At 47.3% G+C, this 20,201-nt stretch overlaps 2 protein-coding genes across 2 annotated transcripts in view; both read left to right on the top strand.

Moving 5' to 3' along the window:
• The window catches only part of LOC126567281 (protein retinal degeneration B), a 208,646-nt gene that overhangs the window by 51,289 nt on the left and 137,156 nt on the right, over positions 1-20,201 (top strand). The gene's annotated exons all lie outside the window — the stretch shown is intronic.
• Positions 17,148-19,906, top strand: LOC126556540 (sodium channel protein Nach). Its single transcript, XM_050211806.1, has 3 exons — positions 17,148-17,923; positions 18,678-19,181; positions 19,297-19,906. Exons 1-3 carry the CDS (start codon positions 17,148-17,150, stop codon positions 19,904-19,906), a joined length of 1,890 nt encoding a protein of 629 aa, XP_050067763.1.

Here is a 20,201-nt window from a genome sequence, read left to right as displayed (position 1 = left end):
CAAATTGTTTTCTGACATTAATAGCTAGTCAAATGGTTTCTATACTTTCCATAAAGATCTTTAAGACTGTCAGTTCCAGATGTTCCAAATACAAGTTCTAGAGTAGTAATCAGTATTAGAAAATCTTATTCTTTATTAGGCAACATCAAATTTTGTTTTGAGATTATAACTATCAGCAACTACTGCAACTACTGGCTTTCCGAACATGGGTACCAAGCTTAACATCATTACTGCTTCCACGTTAAATGCCGATATAATCCAAGCTAGATGTAGCTTCGGCTCACCAAAAAACAAAAAAACAAATCTGACAGAGTTCCAACAAATGTTTTTCAAAAAAAGCTTTTTCCAACAGCTAAAGTAAATCACAGAATTGCATGCATAAAAAAAAGCATCCCACATCCACCGGCTACAACCGGATGATTGTAGCGAAACGATCTGCAGCGAATGTCAGACAAAAAGCCCGCCAGCATCACGCGCCCAAGATTACATAGCCAACGTTTCGAAGTTTGGGCACCCCACCGAAGTCTGGGGAGGGGTGGCAACCGGAACATCCCGAAAAAAAAAACATTCTCTTCATTCAACAGTTTTGTTTCGGGGGGTTTTTTTTCTTTGGTGCTTTCGGACGCTTTTCAAGCTACCTTTTTACCGTGCTTCACCCCTTGCAAAGACGCACTCCTGGTGACAGACGGACAGACGAAGAAATCCTTGACTGTCTTTCAGAGATTCAGATCTAACCTAGCGGCGAGAGCGCACGAGTTGGCATGCTGGGTTATGTCTTCTTTTGTTTTATTTCGCTTTTCTCGCGCGCACACACACACGGAGCAGTGTCACTGTTTTTCTTTCCGCTGGCCTTCGTTTGGTCGTTAGAGCTGATTTAGTTAGTTATCACTTCGTAAAAGAAAAAGGCCCATATAACCAACGCAACGAACAAAGCTAGCCGAAGGAGAAGCTTCAGACCAGCAGACCAACAAGAACAACAATAAAATCCTAAAAAAAAAAAACGGGAAAAAATGAACGAATGTTGAAACGAATGAGGAACAAGAGCAAAAAAAAATCCGGTGGTCCCGAATCTTGACTCCTTTCGGGACCGACTCATCATCATCCCTTTTTGGCAGCGCTGGCCAAGGGTTCTTTTGTGTCTCCCAATGGACGCCCCCGTTCCAGCCTCCGGATTTGTTTTTGTTCACCGCCAGAAGTCGACAGGGGCGAGCCTTTAGAAAAATAACAACAACCAAAACTACAAGCAAAGCTTTGTATGGTGGAAAAAAGAAAACCGAACAAATCTTCTATCTTCTGTTTTTCACCTCACACATTTACGACGCCGGTCAGCGCTGGGCGGCCGCGATGGCTGCTAACTTTATGGTTGGTTACCTCTGTAAACAGGGATCAATTAATTTGTAGCTTGTTGTTGGCTGTCGCTTTTATTTTGTATTTTTATTTTCTCCCACACACACACACGCGCGGCTCCTTGGCTCTTACCCTCCTCCCGGGGTCTACCAGCCACGTAGTTCCGTGGACCTACACCGAGAGTGTGGGCATTAGGCTTTTGCGCCATAAAGAAAGCAAGAAACGAAACAAAAACAAAAAAAAACCGTTTATGCTAACAAACAGCGTGGTTACATTTTAATGTAGCCTTCTCGTTTTTTTTACTCTCTCTCTCTCTCTCTCTGTCCAGCTCTCTTTCCACCCGTAAAACGGTTCGAAAGCACATGCTAAGTAAATAGTTTGTATTTGCTTTCGCTCGAGAATCTAACAGCTTGCAGTTAGGACAGTTTATGAGCTCGCAATGCGCACAATCACATTATTCGTTTAGCTTTAGTAAACAATCAAACCCGACGGAAGCAAGCAAAGAGGGGGGGGGGGGGGGGGGGTTGTGTAAACAATGCCATTAATCTCTGTATATTGGCCATGCGCCCGCCATCAACGAATGGTGGGCGGAGGAGAGGAGAAGTGGGAGGGGAGGGAGGGGGGTGTGTGGTTGTCATTGAACAGCTAATTTTACTTATTGCATAGAAACACAAAATTTTGTGGATTTATTCTTCAACAAAGGAAAAAAACTTTACATTTGTGTGTGGGGTATAGAAGATCATATTTACTTTGAATAGATAATTGAAATTTTTATTTATTTTGTTGGAAGATTTCTTGCACTTGAAAATATCTGGAAATTCGGAATCATATTTTTGTTGGGAAAACGAACACTAATAGCAATTTCTGGTTTTGGTAGCATTGATAGCCAGGCTTTAGTGGCGGCCCGGTGGTCTAGGGAATAGCGGCGCCGGTCTTTGCACTGCAGAACCGGGGTTCAAATCCCAGCCGGACCGTTTGCCTCGTAGTTGAGGATTGACTTTTCAACTACGTGCGTGGTATCGGCACGTCAATTAAGTAAACCATTCGATGGCTTGCGTGATCTATAGAAGAAGGGGTTGTTGTTTAAGCCAAGAACCCCGACGGCTCCCTCGTAGAGGAGACCCATCTATGAAGACTACCTGCCCCGTATTAGTTAGCAGTGTAGTAGTGTAAGCAGGAACCTCTCATGAACGGGGAAAATATTTGAAACAGCTTACCCTTCCCTCGGTCCCAAAATGTCCTCTCGTTCCTTTCGGTTTTTCACGAGGGTCCTTTCGGTCCGATGTAGCTAGTCCCAACTTCCATCAATTTTGATTTTGATGATAGGGGACTCCACAACCTATTCTGACTAGGACCTTCAAGGAGTTCATCCGGGATAAGGTCCATATCTCACCTTCCATAGAGCATTAAAAAAACTACGAAGCTGAAGAAGCTCAACAAGGTTCTAATTAATTTAAATGTGTTGTAAGCAAACGAAGCAATATACTTGGTGCCTTGACTTTTCAAGAGTCACCCTGGGCACATACTGGGCTGTGAGGTCCGAGAGCGTTTAATATTTAGAATTTAAGCATGAACTTCCTTGGTTAACTTGCCTGATTGACAATAATGGCGGTTAGCTGTAGTACTAGAATATAAATAAATAAAAACTCCATGAAGGGTCTAGTAGAAGAAGCTTCTGACTCTGACACAATCAGTGGATTCGATGCGTTGGAACCCTCCAACTTCTACCGTTCTCACCTGATCAAAGCGATCAGAGATCAACATGACATCTTAACTAATCTAATCTCCAAAGTTATCACCCAAGTTGAGGAACACGCTGCTGATCGTGATCTGCGCAAAGAACTAATTGGCTACTTCTTTATTTCACATAACAGACATCTGAACGAGTTACAGACGCCACCCTAGTTAAACATTATTTAGGGGAGATCCTTCTTGAAGTCACATTGAGTCACAAATTGTGCCACAAATTGTGTGTGTGTTCTCACTCTCGCTAATTTGAAAGTACATGCAGAGTGCAGAATCCAACTGACAACATGAAATCTTAGTACAATTTCGTACACCCAATCGCCGAGCCGTCCTACATTTTCCAACATTTACCCCCAAAAACCCTCCCCTTGCAGAGGGCTTTCGCGCGTCGCGCGCGCGCAAAACGTGTAAAAACCAATAAATTCATGCCTCTGTGTATCAGTTACCGGCCGGGATGGTCCCACATACTTCGGTGTGATGAACATGAGCATCAACACGGGAGGCGGGTTGATAGTGATGCTGCGCTCCTGCTTGCCTGATGATGATGAGGATGTTAGGTTTCGGTGCGCCTGTTTTATTTTCTTTCCTTTCCTTTACCAATTCGCTTCGGTGACCGGTTCGATTCGGGGTTGGGGTTGCACCTTTGGTTGTTCGCTTTTGGAACCCATCGTCTAGTTCGGTGTTGTGCTGAGCTTTTAGTTGCTAGAGACTTCCTGCTCACTTGCCCCTCTTGATCCCTGGAGATTGGTGTGCTGCTATGCTTAAATGAATCAATGAAAATTCGTCGATAATTGATTTGTAGTTATTTGTTTATTTCTTTGCTTCCAACCTTTTTATTTTCTTTCGTGTGTGTGTGTCTGTTTTCGCTCTTGTTTAACCTTGCTTTTCGTCTCTTCCCATTTATCTCGGTCGGGATGCTTCTTTTTTTCGCCCTCTCGTTTTTAACCATCTTTCGCCCCTTTTCGCCTCATGTCTATTGTCATTGTTCGGTCATTGTATCAACTTCAGTGTACCACTGAGGGGGGGGGGGGGGGGGGGGGCGCTTCACAGAAGAGGCCTTTGGAAGTTTGGACTGCTTTCTGCACCCTTCGAATCTCTTTCTTCTGTCCTTGCCGCATTCCTTCTGGTCGGCCGGGGCCGTCAAGATTGTTCAGCGCCAGCGAATCAATCAATCTAACAAATGTGTACTCCCCGTGTGTGATCGCTGCAGCGATTGATCGATGATGTGTGGTCGTTGGTGAGTCACACGAGCCCGGTACCAGTGGCTGGAGTGACGATTCTCCCTGGGGAGTCGGCGAGTTGGAGATTCTCCAAACATAGCGCACCGATCCGACCCACAGGAGCGCTGGAACCGATCGGGACGCGGATAACGCAGCAGCTAGAGCTCTCGAGCGCGCTAGCAAAGTTAGATTAATGTGCAGGAATGCTAGGAACGAGTGATCTGGTTGTGCAGATAAACGGGTCCGAACGGGGGAGCAATGCGCTGACACGGTAACTGAAGCAACCACCAGGACTTTTGGTCCGAATCCGGTAAATGAGCCAGCTAGATGCGGGTTTCTGTTGGTGCATGTTTGGCTTAATAGATATAACTAGGTAATACCGCAGCAGGCATTAATTGATCGTAATATGGATGCTGCTCGAATGCAAATGTAGTGCATCCACCAGGTCAAACCCATTATCCCGGATCACCTCCCCATCTAATGCACTTCCCGGTAACATCCCGTGCGCAAATGTCAGTCCCACAGATTGATGACCGAAGCTCCACATTCTCGCGGATGCTGCCTGGGAAAATATGGAGTGAGAGAGATACTTTACTAAACACTTAAATTAGCATCTTTTGAGGACATCCATCAGCAGCCCTGCGGGCGCGTACCACCGAAAAGAAAAAATGACACATTGCACGCAATGGCGGTGCAAGTGCGCACGGCTGACAGCGGCCGATCCGCCAGCGAAGCACGACGTCAAAAGAGGATGCAGGCAAATTACAACGCAACAACCCAGGAGCAAAGTGGATGGAAAATAATAAAACACAACCGAACAAAACAAGCTCGGGTGCAAAAATAAATAAAGCCAATAAAGCCGAAGAAAGCACTGCAGCGTGCACCTTCAGCTCTCAAGTAAATAAATAAAGGGGTTGCAAAAAGACCGAGGAAGAAAGAAAAAAAACCCTCCTCCACCAACAGCACACACACACACACATGCCGGGGCGCATGCATGTTGTGTGTGCGTGTCGGTGAAATGTTAGTTTAACTTTTCAAAAGTGTAATGTAATTAAGATCGACATAATCACATCGAAATTACTGCCTAACACGCGTTGCATCCACTGGAAGCCGCCAATAACGGGTTGCGGCTGGACAATGAGCCAAGAGAAAAAAAAAAAAAGGCAGGAAGGAAAAACGCACAACAACACACAGCGAAGGAATATACCGTGCCTGCTCGTGCATCTCGCTGCCCAATAAGCCAAGGGGAGGATCCGGGAGATTGAGCGGGCGGGACAAGAATCGCAGCACAGAATGGTAATTATCGCACTCGGTGCAAGATATGGACACGGCAGCGGAAGTGATGTGGGTACGAGAAGAGAGAGAGAGAGAGAGAGAGAGAGAGAGAGAGAGAGATGGAAGCGGTGGTACACGGGACGTGTTTATGGAAAATTATCTGCGACTAATTGAAATAATGAGTCGCCACGGTTTAGGGTTGAAACGTCTGCTCCAGGCGCAGGACCTCCGTACCTGGGACGCATCAACTGAGCTGCGCGAAAACCGCGTTCCGAGAAGCGTGCGACCCCCGGTGCGACCCGATGTGCGTTAACGAGGAGTTAATCGCGACCGATGCCAGGATTAGTTATAATAGATCAGCGCGAACGGATGGTGCGCGAAGCAGGGAAAATTAGAAATTAATTTTCGTGTGATGCATAATATCAGAAGTTAGCAGCTTTTTGTGATCATTTTAGGAACGCTTAAAACAGCCTGATTATTCTATCAAGGTGTTTCAGGCCTACGTTGGGTCATTAGTTTATAAGAAAAAATGATATTTTACATTTTTAACACTTTTTTGGACATACTTCTTACTTCTCAGATGTTGATAGAGCCCGACACGTCAGTTGGCGGTCTCGAGAAGGAGTTCTGGTACCTTTACGGGCTCTATCAACAAACTCCTGCGATCCATTAGACTCCCGCAAACCCACCAAATGCATTGTACATTTGCATACTCATACGTTAGTCCATGCAGACGGAGGGCGTCAATGCACCAGCCATTTTCGATCAGGATTACCCTTGGCGGCGCGAATATCCTGACGGTAGTGGCGGATTCATGCCCCACCAAAAACGACGTGCTCAATCTTGAGGCAGGCCAAGCAGGAAAAGAAGAAGGCTTCGCAGGCACTAACTGTGACTTGGACCTGCCAAGCCTCCTCTATCCCCGTGGACGGTCTAAAAGGACTTACGCGAGCCCATAGGCGCCATTCTCATGACGTGATCAGCTCACTGGTGCCAGACATGACCAGATGACCTCGTAGAGCCTATCATTTGCAGCTTCTCCTCCATTGTGCTTCCACACATACGGAACCTAAACTTCTCGGAGTGTGACGCACAGCCTCTCTTGCAGGTTGCGTCAGTTTTGGACAAAGTCCGGTGCTGACTTTTGCACCCATTCTTCCGACACGAGTTTTTTTGTCATTAAGCTCAATCCACCTTCGAATCTCGGATGGCCCTCTCTCGCGACAGATTGAAGAGAAGACAGGCGAGCTCATCTCCCTGGCTGCAGGCTCTTGGTGGCAGCAAAGGAATCTCCAGAGCCATCCACCCACCTTTACTTCACAGACGTTGACGTGGATCATTACCATTCTTTAGACCCTGATAAGCTAATCCGCGATTCCAATCAGCTGTATTATCATCGGCAGCATTGAAATCAAAGGATTTTTTTCTAATTTAACGAAACAATAGTCTAGTTATTTCTGTCTTAATTTCTTATTCTTGGAGAAATAAATTTTAGAAACTTATTTAAATACGAAATCACTCTTAATACACCAACCTATAGAGCACTATAGATCCGTAAGTCAGATCCTAGCGCATTTTTCTAGCGGATACATTGTGACACAGTTGTGTGTTGCCTTGCAGACATTAAATGGCAACATCGGGCCTCGGATGGGCAATGAGCACTTCGAGTTTTTTCTTTTTTTTTAAATACAATATGACGAAATGGATCTAGGTGTCGGCATCAAGTGTGAAATCTGGCCCGCTGAAATGGAACTGACGTTATTATTCTTTCCCCGTTCCTTCACGGTCGCTATGGTCGTTTCCACACACACACACACACTTCCTCCTCAACCCCGAAAGGTATATGTTTTGCAAATTGTTTTATGTTTTGCAAATTGGGTTAATAAACAGGTACGAAAACGACCACTGGTGGTAAAATGTGATCCGGCGCACCGGACGGGACCAGCAAAAAACTAAAAAATAAAAAGAAAACGGGTGCTGAAAAAAGTGTAGAAGAGAACCTCCAATTTTCAAAAACGTGTACAGTGTGAGGAAGTGCGAGGGGGCTTGAAGGGAGCAGGAGAAATGAGACAAACAGAGGACGAACAGGAAGAAGAAGAGAAAAAATCAGCAAGCAATTCAAAACGCCCGGAGAGCGTCGGAAACCCTCGGCAGACGGTAGGAGACGCCAACGTCCAACACTTATATTGGATAAATATGCTGATGACAGGCCACCGCCGGTGCCGTGGGAATACGTTGCGTAAGATCACCATCATCGTCAACGATGCGATCCGCGAGATGCGATATAATGTTACGAAAAGAACATAAAACAACTCGCAGACCCACAAACACACGCACGGCAGGCTTGGTGATAGGCAGACACCGTCATGTCAGCGGGGATCTGAATTGACTTGTTTGCGATCCTAATTAGTGCGCGTAGCAGCAGCAGCAACATACACACCTTACGAGGGCTTTATGGAGTGTTGGATGGAGGTATCAGCTGAGATTACACTATCTCTGGATCTTTATATCAGGGGTGGGGTTGGCTGCAACCAGAAGAGGGGGAGAAGACCCTGTTGAAACTTGAATACAGTAGTTTAAGGAACAAATAAGCCGCCGCCGAACCGAACAGGGAAACACGTCAATGTCGTTCAAAAGCGACACTGATGGGACGGTATCAATCAATCATCAACAAAGTCTCAAGTGTCCGTGTTAATAATTTCCGCAACCTTGGGAGGCCTCGCACATCACGCTCGTCCAACATCGATTCCAACTTACCGATGGTGCGCTCTCCCACGATTTGCCCAAAACCAGGCGATGCCCTGAGAAATCGGAAAATCTGAAGAAGAGATATTCAGGACACCGTGTCCCAAAACAAAGAGATCCTAGGAAAACACATAGAATACACACACGCACACACACACAACTCGTTTAGAGCAACATTACTGATGTGTCTCAATCTGAATCCTATTTCCAACGGTAAGCTTTAAGGGTGTTACTCAATGAATTTCCGTAATGGTTCTTTCGCCCATTATCTCACACCGTTTACCCACCCACTTGCTGACGCCATGGCAACGGTATTGAAAGGGAGCGTGTAAATACAGCTGCTTCAATTGTGCATTCCTATACCCTTGTAACCAGCACGAATTAAGGTCTGTTTCAGCTTGCTGAGATGAAGTTGTTTCTCCCACGCAGCAATTGAAACAAATGTGCCGCCTCACAGCCAACAGCAATAACAACAGGGACAAATAAAAGGGAATGGAATGCAGTCACCGAACAAAAGGACTTTCGCATCCATTCATAAAGAGAGATGGGAAGAAAAAAAATCTCCACCTCACATTCCAGAGCCGAAACGTCAATCGCCGAAAGGACCTGCATCCTTCAGGGACAGAACAGGCGGTCCAAGATAGTGTCGTATGCGTTCCCAATTCCTGGAGCTCGCTGGGAGATTTCAATGATTTGGCCAGATCCCTCCGAGCCCGGTGTTGGTTTGGCAGCAAAGAGAACCGTTTCGGTCGGCCGATTGATCAGATTTGGTGTCGATTGTGCGAAACCCAGTGGGTACACCAGTGCGGTTCCCGGGGTATGCCCGACGTGGCTTTGGGCCGGGCCCCGGTCCCCGGTCACAAGGATTGTCCAGGACGGTATTGTTGCGGTGCCTTGTATTCTTGCCGTGTTCGGCTGTGCCCAATTCATAAATCCACGGACGGTTTCACGCACCCGACGGTGCGTCCCAATCTCGATGGTGAAACACGGATGGTGGTGGCCCAGCGCACAACAACAATTAACTTCCAGGTGCCCGGTCACCTCACGCACGCATTGTGCTCGTAAGTGGCCTCTCCACAATATAGGCAGGAAAATCACATTCCCGAATAAAAAAAAAGGCACAACTCCCGCAGGAAGGTTCGGACTCTCGGAGAGGTACCGGCTAAACCGTCTCGGATCACATAAAACGCCTCATAAAAGTGAAATAAATGGCGTTTGCCGCTGGGAGCTGTGCTGCAGAGCTGCAAAAACGAGCGAACCGCGTCGGTACGGGAACCGAGCGAATGGTGAAGAAGTTTTCGAGCAGGAAAAAAAGAAAGAGAAAACAATGTGCAAAAAAGGCAATCAAATGTGCCAACCGGTTGCGTGGTAGATGTAGTTGAGCATTTGAGGCAGGTTCAGAAATGGAGTGTTAAGCTTCGGATGCGGATGAGTTAGAGAATTAGGCCTCAGAAAGAGAACCCCCCTTTTAGATCATGTACTTTATGCTTAACATTAAATTGTCTGATTACGTCCGGCTGATTGCTAGAACCTCATGTCAAGGTATGTATGCGAAATTTGGACTTCTGATGACTTAATAGACTTTGCTAATACCACGTAGTTGGATAGTCAGTCCTCACTACGGGGGAGCGGCCCAGACGGGATTTAAACCCCGGTACAGCCGTGTGAATACTGGCGCCGCTGTCTCATCTGCCACCCTTTGGATTTCCTCTAGGTTCTCAAAATTCTGAGGATGTCCTAGAATTGTATCCAAAGCTGCTAACATAGAATCAATCCATGATAGCGTGAAAATATGAGATGGATAAGATAAAGAATATCCTAACTATTATCTTTATTGATATTACCTTATAACGGAGCATGCCTGGGATAAGGCAAATAACAGGGAGGCCACGCCTTGCTCAATTTTTGCCAATTTTTTGTTTTCTACGTAGTCAGGTTAGCCGTAATATTGGAATAAAAAAATAGTAAAGATATCACCTTATCACTAAGTACGTACGTCAAATTTGAAGTTCTTCTAGGATCACATATCCGCAATTCTAAGAAATCCCTAGAATTCTAACCGAGATTGATAGCTTAGACATAAACAAGTCAAGATACTCTGAAAAGCATGTCTAGTGAGCCATTAGATGTGACCTCGAAGGTCTTTATGCCAGGAATAAGAAGAAGAACCTGCTGAAGACATTCAGCAGGTCGTTTAGGCGAGAAGAAGTCAAAGTAATATCTCAATAGATATATTCTCATCACTAGGTATGTATGCTAAATTTGGAGTTCCTCTCTGGAGTCTACATGTTCACAATTCTGAGGACACTAATAGAGATGGTTTCCTGGATAATAGAGCCAAACTAATATCTTAACTTATAACTTAAATTCCGCGGTCATCTTCGTCCGATTTTCGATACATTAAAATGTGTTTTTCTCTTTCTTTTTCATTGCACAGCTGCTTCACACCTATGCCTCGGTCGCTGGGAACGTCAGCGAGGAATGTAAAACTAAACTTTAACAGCATATGTACAGCATCTCGCCTTACGAACGAACAGCACACTCTCGAAAAAAGGGCAACGAATCAAATCTTCATCCGCTGGAAGCACGTAAGTTTTACTTTGTGTACTTTTTATTTTCCTCATGCCCATCTTTGCTGCTCAAGCGTTTTTCCTGGTTGATCTGTTTTTGGGGAGGTTAGCGGGTAGAGTGTAGTACTGTAGTTGTTCTTTCGTTACCTTTTTATGCTTCTTATCTTCGCCGGTAAATGAAGAAGAAAAAAAAAGCGGTCCCAACAAATAAAATAAGTCACCAGAAAGTGGACGCAAGCGCATCTTCTATTTCGCGGAGGTGGGAAGGTTCGTAGCCCAAATGTCTATTTCGAGCCGTGAGGACCAACCGCTCTCATCCGCTCGCAAAGCGACAACAAGAAAGGATGGAGAAATTAAAAAAGATGTACACTTGTATCGTTCAAGAAGACACAAGTGAAGCAAACAAACAACAACAAAACAACCCAAGAGCACAGAACTTCACTGTCCGCGCCTGCTGGACGATTCCGGTAGGTCCCAGACATTCGGAGGCGCTAGAACCTCCTAGACCATCGGGTATGCGTTATGTGACCCGGCGCATTGCGACGGACACACAGATAGACAATTTTCGTTTTAATTTATTTTCTTCCCGCATGCCACTCGCATCCATACTCCGCGTTGCCGCGGGTAAGGTACGCCTGGGTCCAAAAACAAGGGCTTGAGGTTTGGTCGCGTACGGCGCGCACCAGCTCCCAGCTTCTTCTCACTCGCATTCCATCAAGAACGAACCGGAAACAAAAGCATTCTTCAATGGTTGGTCTCGTACCGGGGTAACGACGCGCCGGGCCCTCGGTTCTTGGCCGTAGTGCTGTACCCTTTTGCCGTGTTTGGTGTGCGTGTGTTTTGAAGCGTTTTTTTTTTGTAGATCAAAGATTAGCGGTCCCGTACAACAACGGCAACAAAACAAACACAAAAAACTAGTTTGTTTTCTCATATATACCTGCGCCACCGAAAGTGTCGCAGTTTGATCATTTGCTTTAATGTGTGTGTTTTTTTTTCTCTGAGCTCCCACCGATGGACAAGGAACAAAAGGCAAGTCAAGCGCGCAGCGCCACAGGATACTCCCCGGTATGATGAGAGGCTACCGGGACGAGTCATCTTTGTAGACCGTGCGTGTTTTCTCCTGCCCACGACTTCGCCAGCGCTCCAGAAGGGAGAGAAAGAGAGAGAGAGAGAGAGATACGACACCCCCCGGGGATTCTATCAACGACGCTGATTTATGAATCACTGAAGCAACGGATCTTCGGGATACAGGGCACCCGGAGGGTGCTAACGGGCACGTCGGAATCTGCATCCTCCCGGAATGAAAAGAGGAGCGGAAGAACAAAAAAAAAACTGCGAAGGATGATCCCAAAAAGGGTCCCTTGGTTGGAGGACACGTTAGCTTTTCGACGCTGACGCTGACGAAGGTATGAGAGCTACCGAGATGTGTTGCTGGGCGATCCCGCACAATAACAACAACAACAAAAAAAGGATCGTCAGGATAGTCGTGACGAGCCGTTGGAGATGCTGTTGTGGAACTGCTTCGCCCGTGGCCACATCAACCGCTGACGCATCGCAACACTGTCTGTTGGAACCCCCGGACGAGGACTCCCTTTGGGCTGTGTGCCCCAAAAATACGACTGTGCCCCACCCGCTTCCCCCTCCACAAACCGGTGGTTTACAATCGGTACTAACGAGTTCTGCTGCCAAGCGCAAGATAGGTGGTCAGATAAATCCTGGCGACAGTGTTCGCACAGTGAAGCATTGGAACCTCTCATGCCAAATATGCTCTCACGTACCGCTGAAATTGTTGTACGTGTGTGAGTGCTATTTTTTTTTTTTATCAGATATGAACGCTTTGTCTTGTGGGCCCTATCTTCAGGCCATGTCACACCTCAACTCGCCATACTATCCACACGCGCTCCACAGGGTGTCCCCAGGTCGGCATGCAGCGTAGAATGTTGGAAAATGAGAAGTAGATAGATTATCGTATTACCTACCACAAACCAGACACTTCATTACGTGCCCCATCACGGAGAGCAGTTAGGGACGCGTTGATATCGTGTACGGTGTAAGGTGTGCCGGCTCAGCTTGGCATGTAAAGCAAGAACTTCCCGCGGGAGGAACAGATCCAGGGGTAGGGGGTTGGCAAAGAAGACAGCACGGAAAAGGGAGGAAATGGAGAATGGGAAAGACAAAAATCGTGCGGTAAACTATTACGATCGTTTCGAAAACTGTATCAACTGGCTGGAGCACTCGGCGAGGAATAGAAATTGCTGGCGATCACTTTTTTTGACACTTTTACTACTGTTGTTAGCTGTTTATTGTGTAAGAGAGTAGATATTTTACAGCAACGTAAGCTATGGAATAGTTAAGACTTTCCTGTTCATGAAAAAGGTATAAAAGTCGTAATGCTCAGGATCGCCGAGTTTGAGGAATTCTGCAAAATAGCGGATGAGAAGCTGAGAGTTATTCGGGTACTACAAATTCCCTAACGCGTCACCCAGGGCACTGTCACACATGGAGAGGGATGTGCAAGGAACGGTTTATAGCAAACCCCGTGTTGGACAAGTGACAGAGACCAACAAGGCCACCGGCGTGTTTGATCCAGTTACCCGATTCAAATCCAACGAAAGCCAACGAACTGTTGGTCTATGAATATTAATAACCTCCTCCCCCCCCCCCCCCACACACACACACACACACACACACACACTGAAGGTATTATTTCATAAACATTTCAAAACACCCGAGACCACGGGAAGCTGCGAGGAGCGTAGCGTGGAAACTGTACACATAGCACGAACTGCTACCGAAGCCTCCCCGTCTCGGTTGCGCGGGACTGCACGTTGGGACTTAGATGAGATATTCCTGTATCACGGTTTGTGAACTATTCCCTGCTCGTGTTGCTTGAAGCTTGAACCCATAATGCCGATTATTACTGTCAACTTTCCCGGTGGAAGCTTCTTTGGTCGGGCCTACGGGGACGGGCATGCGTCAGTACGATTGGGTTGTCGCCCGTATCTGTTGGCTTGTCAGAATTGCTGGTGATCCAATTCGTCGATGCCTTCCCGATGCCTAGGAGTGGAACTGAAGCGCGCACACTGTTTGCCGGGTGGGGACGGGTAGGAAGGTGGTTTATGGCGCAATTGCGTCACGCGCGAAGTGCAATTTGCGCAAATCGTCAGTACATCCGAATGCCGGACCTACCGGGTGTGCAGGCATGGCATGGGTCCCCAAGTCTTGCACGGTTCTGCTGGTCGGCGGGGGCATGTCTGCAAATAGACGCACGTACCGTGAGACAACAGTCACCATTTATGGGTTTGGAGCGGGAGTCACAGTGCCATGACTGTAACATTCTCCAAAAATCGTTTTTTCTTTTGGGGTGTTGCCCGCAAGCTGAGGACGCCCGGATGGTCTAGATCACTGCGGACAAACATTACGTGCAAGCCCGATGTTTGATGATGAGCTGTTTGGGTGTTGCTGTGCGTGCGGTCTGTTTTATTACCTCGCTTGTGCAGATCTTGTGCTTCAGCGCCATTGATTGAAGAAAGGGATCATCAAAGCGCTGCAACTTCGGGTCGGTCAGCGCAAAAATAAATCAGATGCATTTTATTACGCCTAATGCAACGTTATGCCTCGGTAGCATCGAGACCAATCAAGTGTGGCATCGGTAGTGCTTTGATATACCTGCAGCCTAATACATCCGGCCAGACCGTTTCGGTTTCGGGCTGCTGCAACACCGCCCAAAAGGCTTGCCCCTCTGAGCGTGGCGAACAATTGGCGCCGTTTAGAAAATCGCACCGCCCTTCTTAACGACCGCAGGCGCATCAGTGCATCCGCACACTGTTATTCGCAGCCTGAAACCGCTTCTTTTTTTTTTTGGGTCTTCGCTTGGAACGTTTCGCACAGATTAAGGCTGCATTGTTGATGATTCACCGTGCTAAAGGCCAGCCAACATGCTCTTTGCGGGCTGTCGATCGTCGTCGCTAGAAATTCCTGCCAACGGTGCAAAAGCGGCTGATCCTAAAAGGGTTAAGTTATCGCACTAAACACCATTCACGCAGAAACGGCGCAGAGGAAGCCTTTTGCCCTTTTTTTTCTTTTTTGGGGTGTTTTTTTTTTGTTTTGTTTATGGTTAGGCTCTGCCGGACTCCATCACTATCAGTAAAGAACGGCATCTTCTAATGAATGGTTTCGTTCAAGGTTCGACAAACCGGCAGCGTCGTCGCCATTTACCCATTTACCTTTTGCATCTTCTCGTTTGGGCGTCTGCGCCTGCTTTGCATGGCCCATCTTGTCCCGAGAGCTCCTTCGGAAGCGGAGCGTATTTTGAGCAAACAGTTTTGCCTCGGATCCTGTCTTTAGCGTGCGTTTTCCTTTTCGTGTGTTTGTTTGTAACAGCCTGTGATTTGTGTGCCTGATGATGCTGTTCCAACTGCTGTCCCAGGCACCCAGGCACTCTCCAATACTGCTACTGAGCGCAAGACCTGCCAATATAGTGCTACCTTCTGATACGGATTGTGATAGAGCTTGACAATGAACGAACGCTCTCGACAGCTTTTTTTGAAGTGAATGGTGTGAAAAGAAATATTATTCGCCCAGCCGCAGGCAGCTCCCAGCCCCAAACGATGGCTGCAGGCAGTCGCCCACTGTCAACATTGATGTCACTTGTTGTCACGGTGTGCCGCGCGTGCCCACCCTATTTGCTCTGCTGTATCGATGCAGAAGTACCGCTAGGGTATTGTAGAATGCGAGAAGATCAGAGATCAGCAGCACTACACCACCGGGACGGGCAATGACTAATAAACGGTTGGGGAAATCCATACAATTACTCAGCACACCACAACCACCAACGAGCGGGTGCTAGAGAGCGAGCGTCAGCAAATTGCACCACATTACACCACATACTGCTACAATATTGGGTAGGATGGGCGTGCGGTGTGGCGTGTCCGACGATAATTATGCTTAATCAAGATTGTCATCATTCGTATGTCGAATTTGTTCCACCATTTTGGTACTTTGGTGTACGTACACCGAATCGGAGAAGTCCTGCCATTTACCGTTGACTTCCTTCACTTGATCAACAGAGATAGTTAGCTCTCGGTAAGGAATGCAACTAGCACAAGGTCTTACCCTATTTAGTAACCTGTAACGGAGCAATCAGAAAATGGTTTTTTGAGCAATTAATTTTGGGATACATTTTTCGGTACGCCTAAAGGTATGCAATTCTCACCACGCTTGTGCGATGTTCGTAGCCGAGGTTCAATAGGTTCGCTTTTTCTTCTTGGCCTGCTCAAATACGAGCACGTCGTACTTGCATCAAGGAAACTCGGCACTGATATGGGTATGGCGCGAAACCGCTTAAAGGATCATGTAGGTTCGCAATACCCTGCGCCGACTCAGTGCGTTTGAGCGTCTGTTCTCGATGGAACAACGGCTGGTTGGTCCTTCTGTCCTAGGATCCTACAGAACTTTAAACACCTCAGGATCCGTAGACTCTCCGACGACACAGAAGGTTGGGAGTGAGGCCTTGCAAGTCACCCCCCAATATAATTCCAGCGAAAAGTCACAATTTATATTTCAGGTTTAACTGGTAGTCTGTATGAAAATGGCGTCCCTCCTTTAGCCATTTGGACGCTTTGGAGTGGCGCTCGAAAGCCACCGTCTCCGACACTTGGAGTTCGAAATGGTCACCGACACCAGCCAAAACTGGAGAGACCTATCCCGCTTTCGGATAGGACATAACACCTTCACACCGCCAGCGAACAAAAAGATACAAACTTTTAGTTGGAGGTCTTTCAAACCTCAATGCCGTTGAAATGACAATCTTGTATTCTGTTTTCCAACGTCACGAAGCATGCATATAAATATGAGTAATTACCGAGGTCGGTATCAGTGTAGGCAATTACCGATTCAGGACACGCTTCACAGCTACTAGGCGTCTCCATGGGTGCGCTCAAAACCCCACAGACCTGTGTATATCGATACGTCCAATTTCTCAAACTAATTGTTTTACTGTGTAGTCGTATCGATTTTGGTCTGACGGTTGTCGCTAGCCTACCAACCAGTTGCGCTCGTGCGTGTCCATCATTTCCATCCGATAAACCGATTGTTTAGCAACAACACAATTATTCCTGCCCCCCTTGTCCCACTAATGACACACAATCACGCCAACCGGCCAACTGATTTTGGCCTCGAGTCGCCGCGTTAAGCAGTATCCTTTGTCCAGCAGTATCAGTCCGACCCCGGGGCGGCCATTAACATGGAGCAGATAAAGTACGGGAATCAACCGACCGTACCGGTAAAAGATGCTGGCCGGTCCCTTGGAAAGCAGCGGCTCACCAGAACGATGAAAACGATCAAGAAGGGCAAGGCGAAGGTGACGCCGAACGGTAAGCCGAAAGCATCGTTCAACACGCTGCGCCTGTTTCGGCGCAGTTTCATCTTTCAAACGAAGGAGTTCTTCGACAACTCAACCCTGCACGGTGTGCGGTACATTGCCGAGGAGGGCCGCCCATTTTTCGAGCGGTTCATGTGGTTTTGCTTCGTTGCGTTCGGGTTCATCGCGGCGGTAGTGATCATCTTCAGTCTGTGGGAAAAGTTTCAAACCAATCCGACGATTACCGGGCTGGATACGGACTTTCACAACCAGCAGGTGATCTTTCCGACCGTGCTGGTGTGTCCGACGGCACCGTACGATGAGGAGGCGGTACGGACGGAAGCGTACCAGAATCTTGGCAGGTACGACCAGGGCAGCGAGGTGTACGAACCGTTCCTGAAGCTGCTAACCCAGCTGTCGTACGATAATATACGGGAGGTGGCGGCCATGCTGAGCGATATGCCCAGCACACCGGCAGTGCATACGTCTAACCTGAGGGAGATAGTGTTCCGGGTGGCGGTGCGGTGTAACGATACGTTCGCGGCCTGCCGCTACAAGGACGAGGACATTGAGTGCTGCGAGATGTTCAAGCCAATGTACACGGAGCACGGGTTCTGTTATGCGTTCAACGCACGCTACACCAATAACAAGCAGGTGGAGTAAGTATTGGTTTTGATTTTGCGTGACGTTTCGGACTTTAGTGGTGTTGTGCTAGTTTGACTTCAGTGTCTCAAAGTATGCAATCAATGTAATAACAATTTTTAAAAACATTTGCGCCCAAAGGTATGCAATCTTGTATAACAGACCTAGGGCAAGCATCTACTGAAATCGTCAAGAGATGTTGGGCTAATTCAGGCTGTATTTGCAACATTATAGTGAAATAGAAAGAGAAAGAGAGAGAGAGAGAGAGAGAGAGAGAGAGAGAGAAAGAAATTGTCCTCCAGATTGAAATTCTGCCTCGAAGTCACCAGGTGGCAGTACCAGCGGTCTCAATAATAGTGCACTTCAACTACTGGCCTTTCGTTGCATCTACACGAGGCCCTTGTTCAAACAAATTGGGCAATAAATGGGTGATTCGACCTCCACGGGTCCTCGCGTACCAGGAACTCACGTCTGCAAAGACGAGGCCTTACCATTTTTGTGGTCTTGTGCTTCTTATCGTCCACAGAGACCTCTTATTACTTTATTGCATAAAGTAATCAAAACACACATTGCACATAAAGTCCGATTCTTATCATAAGTAACCGTAGGTTTAGTACATCTTCGCTTGCACCCATCCTACCGTACGCACCATGAACGCTTGGTACGCTAATGCACACCAAAGAAACAATTATCTCAAACAGTGATCAAACTATCAATGAGAGATGAAAGCAGTCTACACACCCGACTAATCACCCTTGACTCCCTCCCAAGAATTCTCAACACCGAGGTGTACGTGCTGTTCGAGACGGACAAGAAGTGGGCCCTAACGTTCGAGCCGCTGCGCGAGAGCAACATTTTCGTCCACTCGTACAACGAAATTTCCGGCTGGGACTTTCAGCCCCAGGTCATGTGGGACATCGATTCGAAGGTAGAGTTTCTGATCTCGATGAAGCAAACGTACACGACCGAGGACGCCCAGCAGCTGTCGATCGGGCAGCGAAAATGTATCTTTCCGGAGGAGGAAAAGCTCCAATATTACCAGGACGCGTACACCTTTTCCGGCTGCATGAAGGAGTGCCGGATTGCGAAAAGTTTGAAGTACTGCAAGTGCGTACCACCGTTCTACGCACCGGTACGCTCGATACCGATGTGTACGTCACTCAACTTCCAGTGTTTGAGCGAGTACACGGAAAACATTACCAGCATCTACAGCTGTCAGGATTGTGAGCTTGGCTGTCTCAACACGGTGTACGACATTGAGAAGTACTCGAAGATGTGAGTAGCAGCGGGATTATGTGTAGCGAGCACGAGTGTACTGAACGCTTGCCTATCTTTCTGTGTCTTCCTTCTCTCTACCCCTCTCTCTCTCTCTCTCTCTCTGTGCGTGTAGTATGAAGACGGAAGAAGAGCAACAGGAGGCTCAGGTCACGATCGAGTACCTTACCTGGCCGATCATCCGCTACAAGCGCGAGGTACTGTTCGGGTGGGTCGATCTGCTCGTATCGTTCGGTGGCATAGCGGGACTGTTCCTAGGCTTCAGTCTACTGTCCGGTGTGGAGTTTCTCTACTTCTTCACGATGCGTGCCTTCTGCATGCTGTACAAGAATCGCGACGAGCTGGAAGCGATCGAGAAGGAGCAGATAATCAAATCGATGAGCCGCCACGAGCTAGGCCTTAAGCCGATCGTTGCACCAGCAACACCGACCGTGCCGGTGTACGATACGCTGCAGGTGCCACCGTCGGCCGATAAGCAGCAGGTGTTTGTGAAGCTCATTACCAACGATTACAAGACAGCCGAACAGTACTTCACCGCGGACGCATCCTACCCGGGCCTGAACCGGAACAGGCTTAACCAGCTGCACGGACAAAGCCACCAGAAGCACAATCTGTTTCAGCTCGGACATGGCAACTACGGAACCCACAATGGCAAGTATGCGGAGCGTAAATCGCTACCGAATGGTGACGGTGGCAACTACATCTACGATGGATACTTACCATAAGAAAACGTGTCCAACCATCGTGTAATACCGGCTTGTTCTTTCGATGCAAACTGGCTCACACAAGCGGGCTGTTTGGTTACGTTTGTTGTTGTTGTTTGTTTTTTTTTTTAAATAATTCATTCACAATGCTGTATTTTCCCGCCATTTCGTATCGTACATTATTGCTACTTAAAGAAATAAAAACACCTCATAAATAAATTGAAATCATAATCCGCTCGCGCTCTGAACGCTTTGTCTCGATCGCCATTAGTTGCATTGGATGTCAATTTAATGCACAAAACCGTCCGGCTTGGAT

The sequence above is a fragment of the Anopheles maculipalpis genome, chromosome X (assembly GCF_943734695.1).
Source record: "Anopheles maculipalpis chromosome X, idAnoMacuDA_375_x, whole genome shotgun sequence".
Taxonomy (NCBI): Eukaryota; Metazoa; Arthropoda; class Insecta; order Diptera; family Culicidae; genus Anopheles; species Anopheles maculipalpis.
Note: the sequence above shows the minus strand (reverse complement) of the source record. Positions and strands in the feature narration are given on the sequence as shown.

Coding starts and splice junctions, on each gene's coding strand:
- LOC126556540 (XM_050211806.1), top strand. CDS start 17,148: ATGGAGCAGATAAAGTACGGGAATCAACCGACCGTACCGGTAAAAGAT. Junction 17,924..18,677: donor ACCAATAACAAGCAGGTGGA/GTAAGTATTGGT, acceptor CTCCCTCCCAAG/AATTCTCAACACCGAGGTGT. Junction 19,182..19,296: donor ATTGAGAAGTACTCGAAGAT/GTGAGTAGCAGC, acceptor CTGTGCGTGTAG/TATGAAGACGGAAGAAGAGC.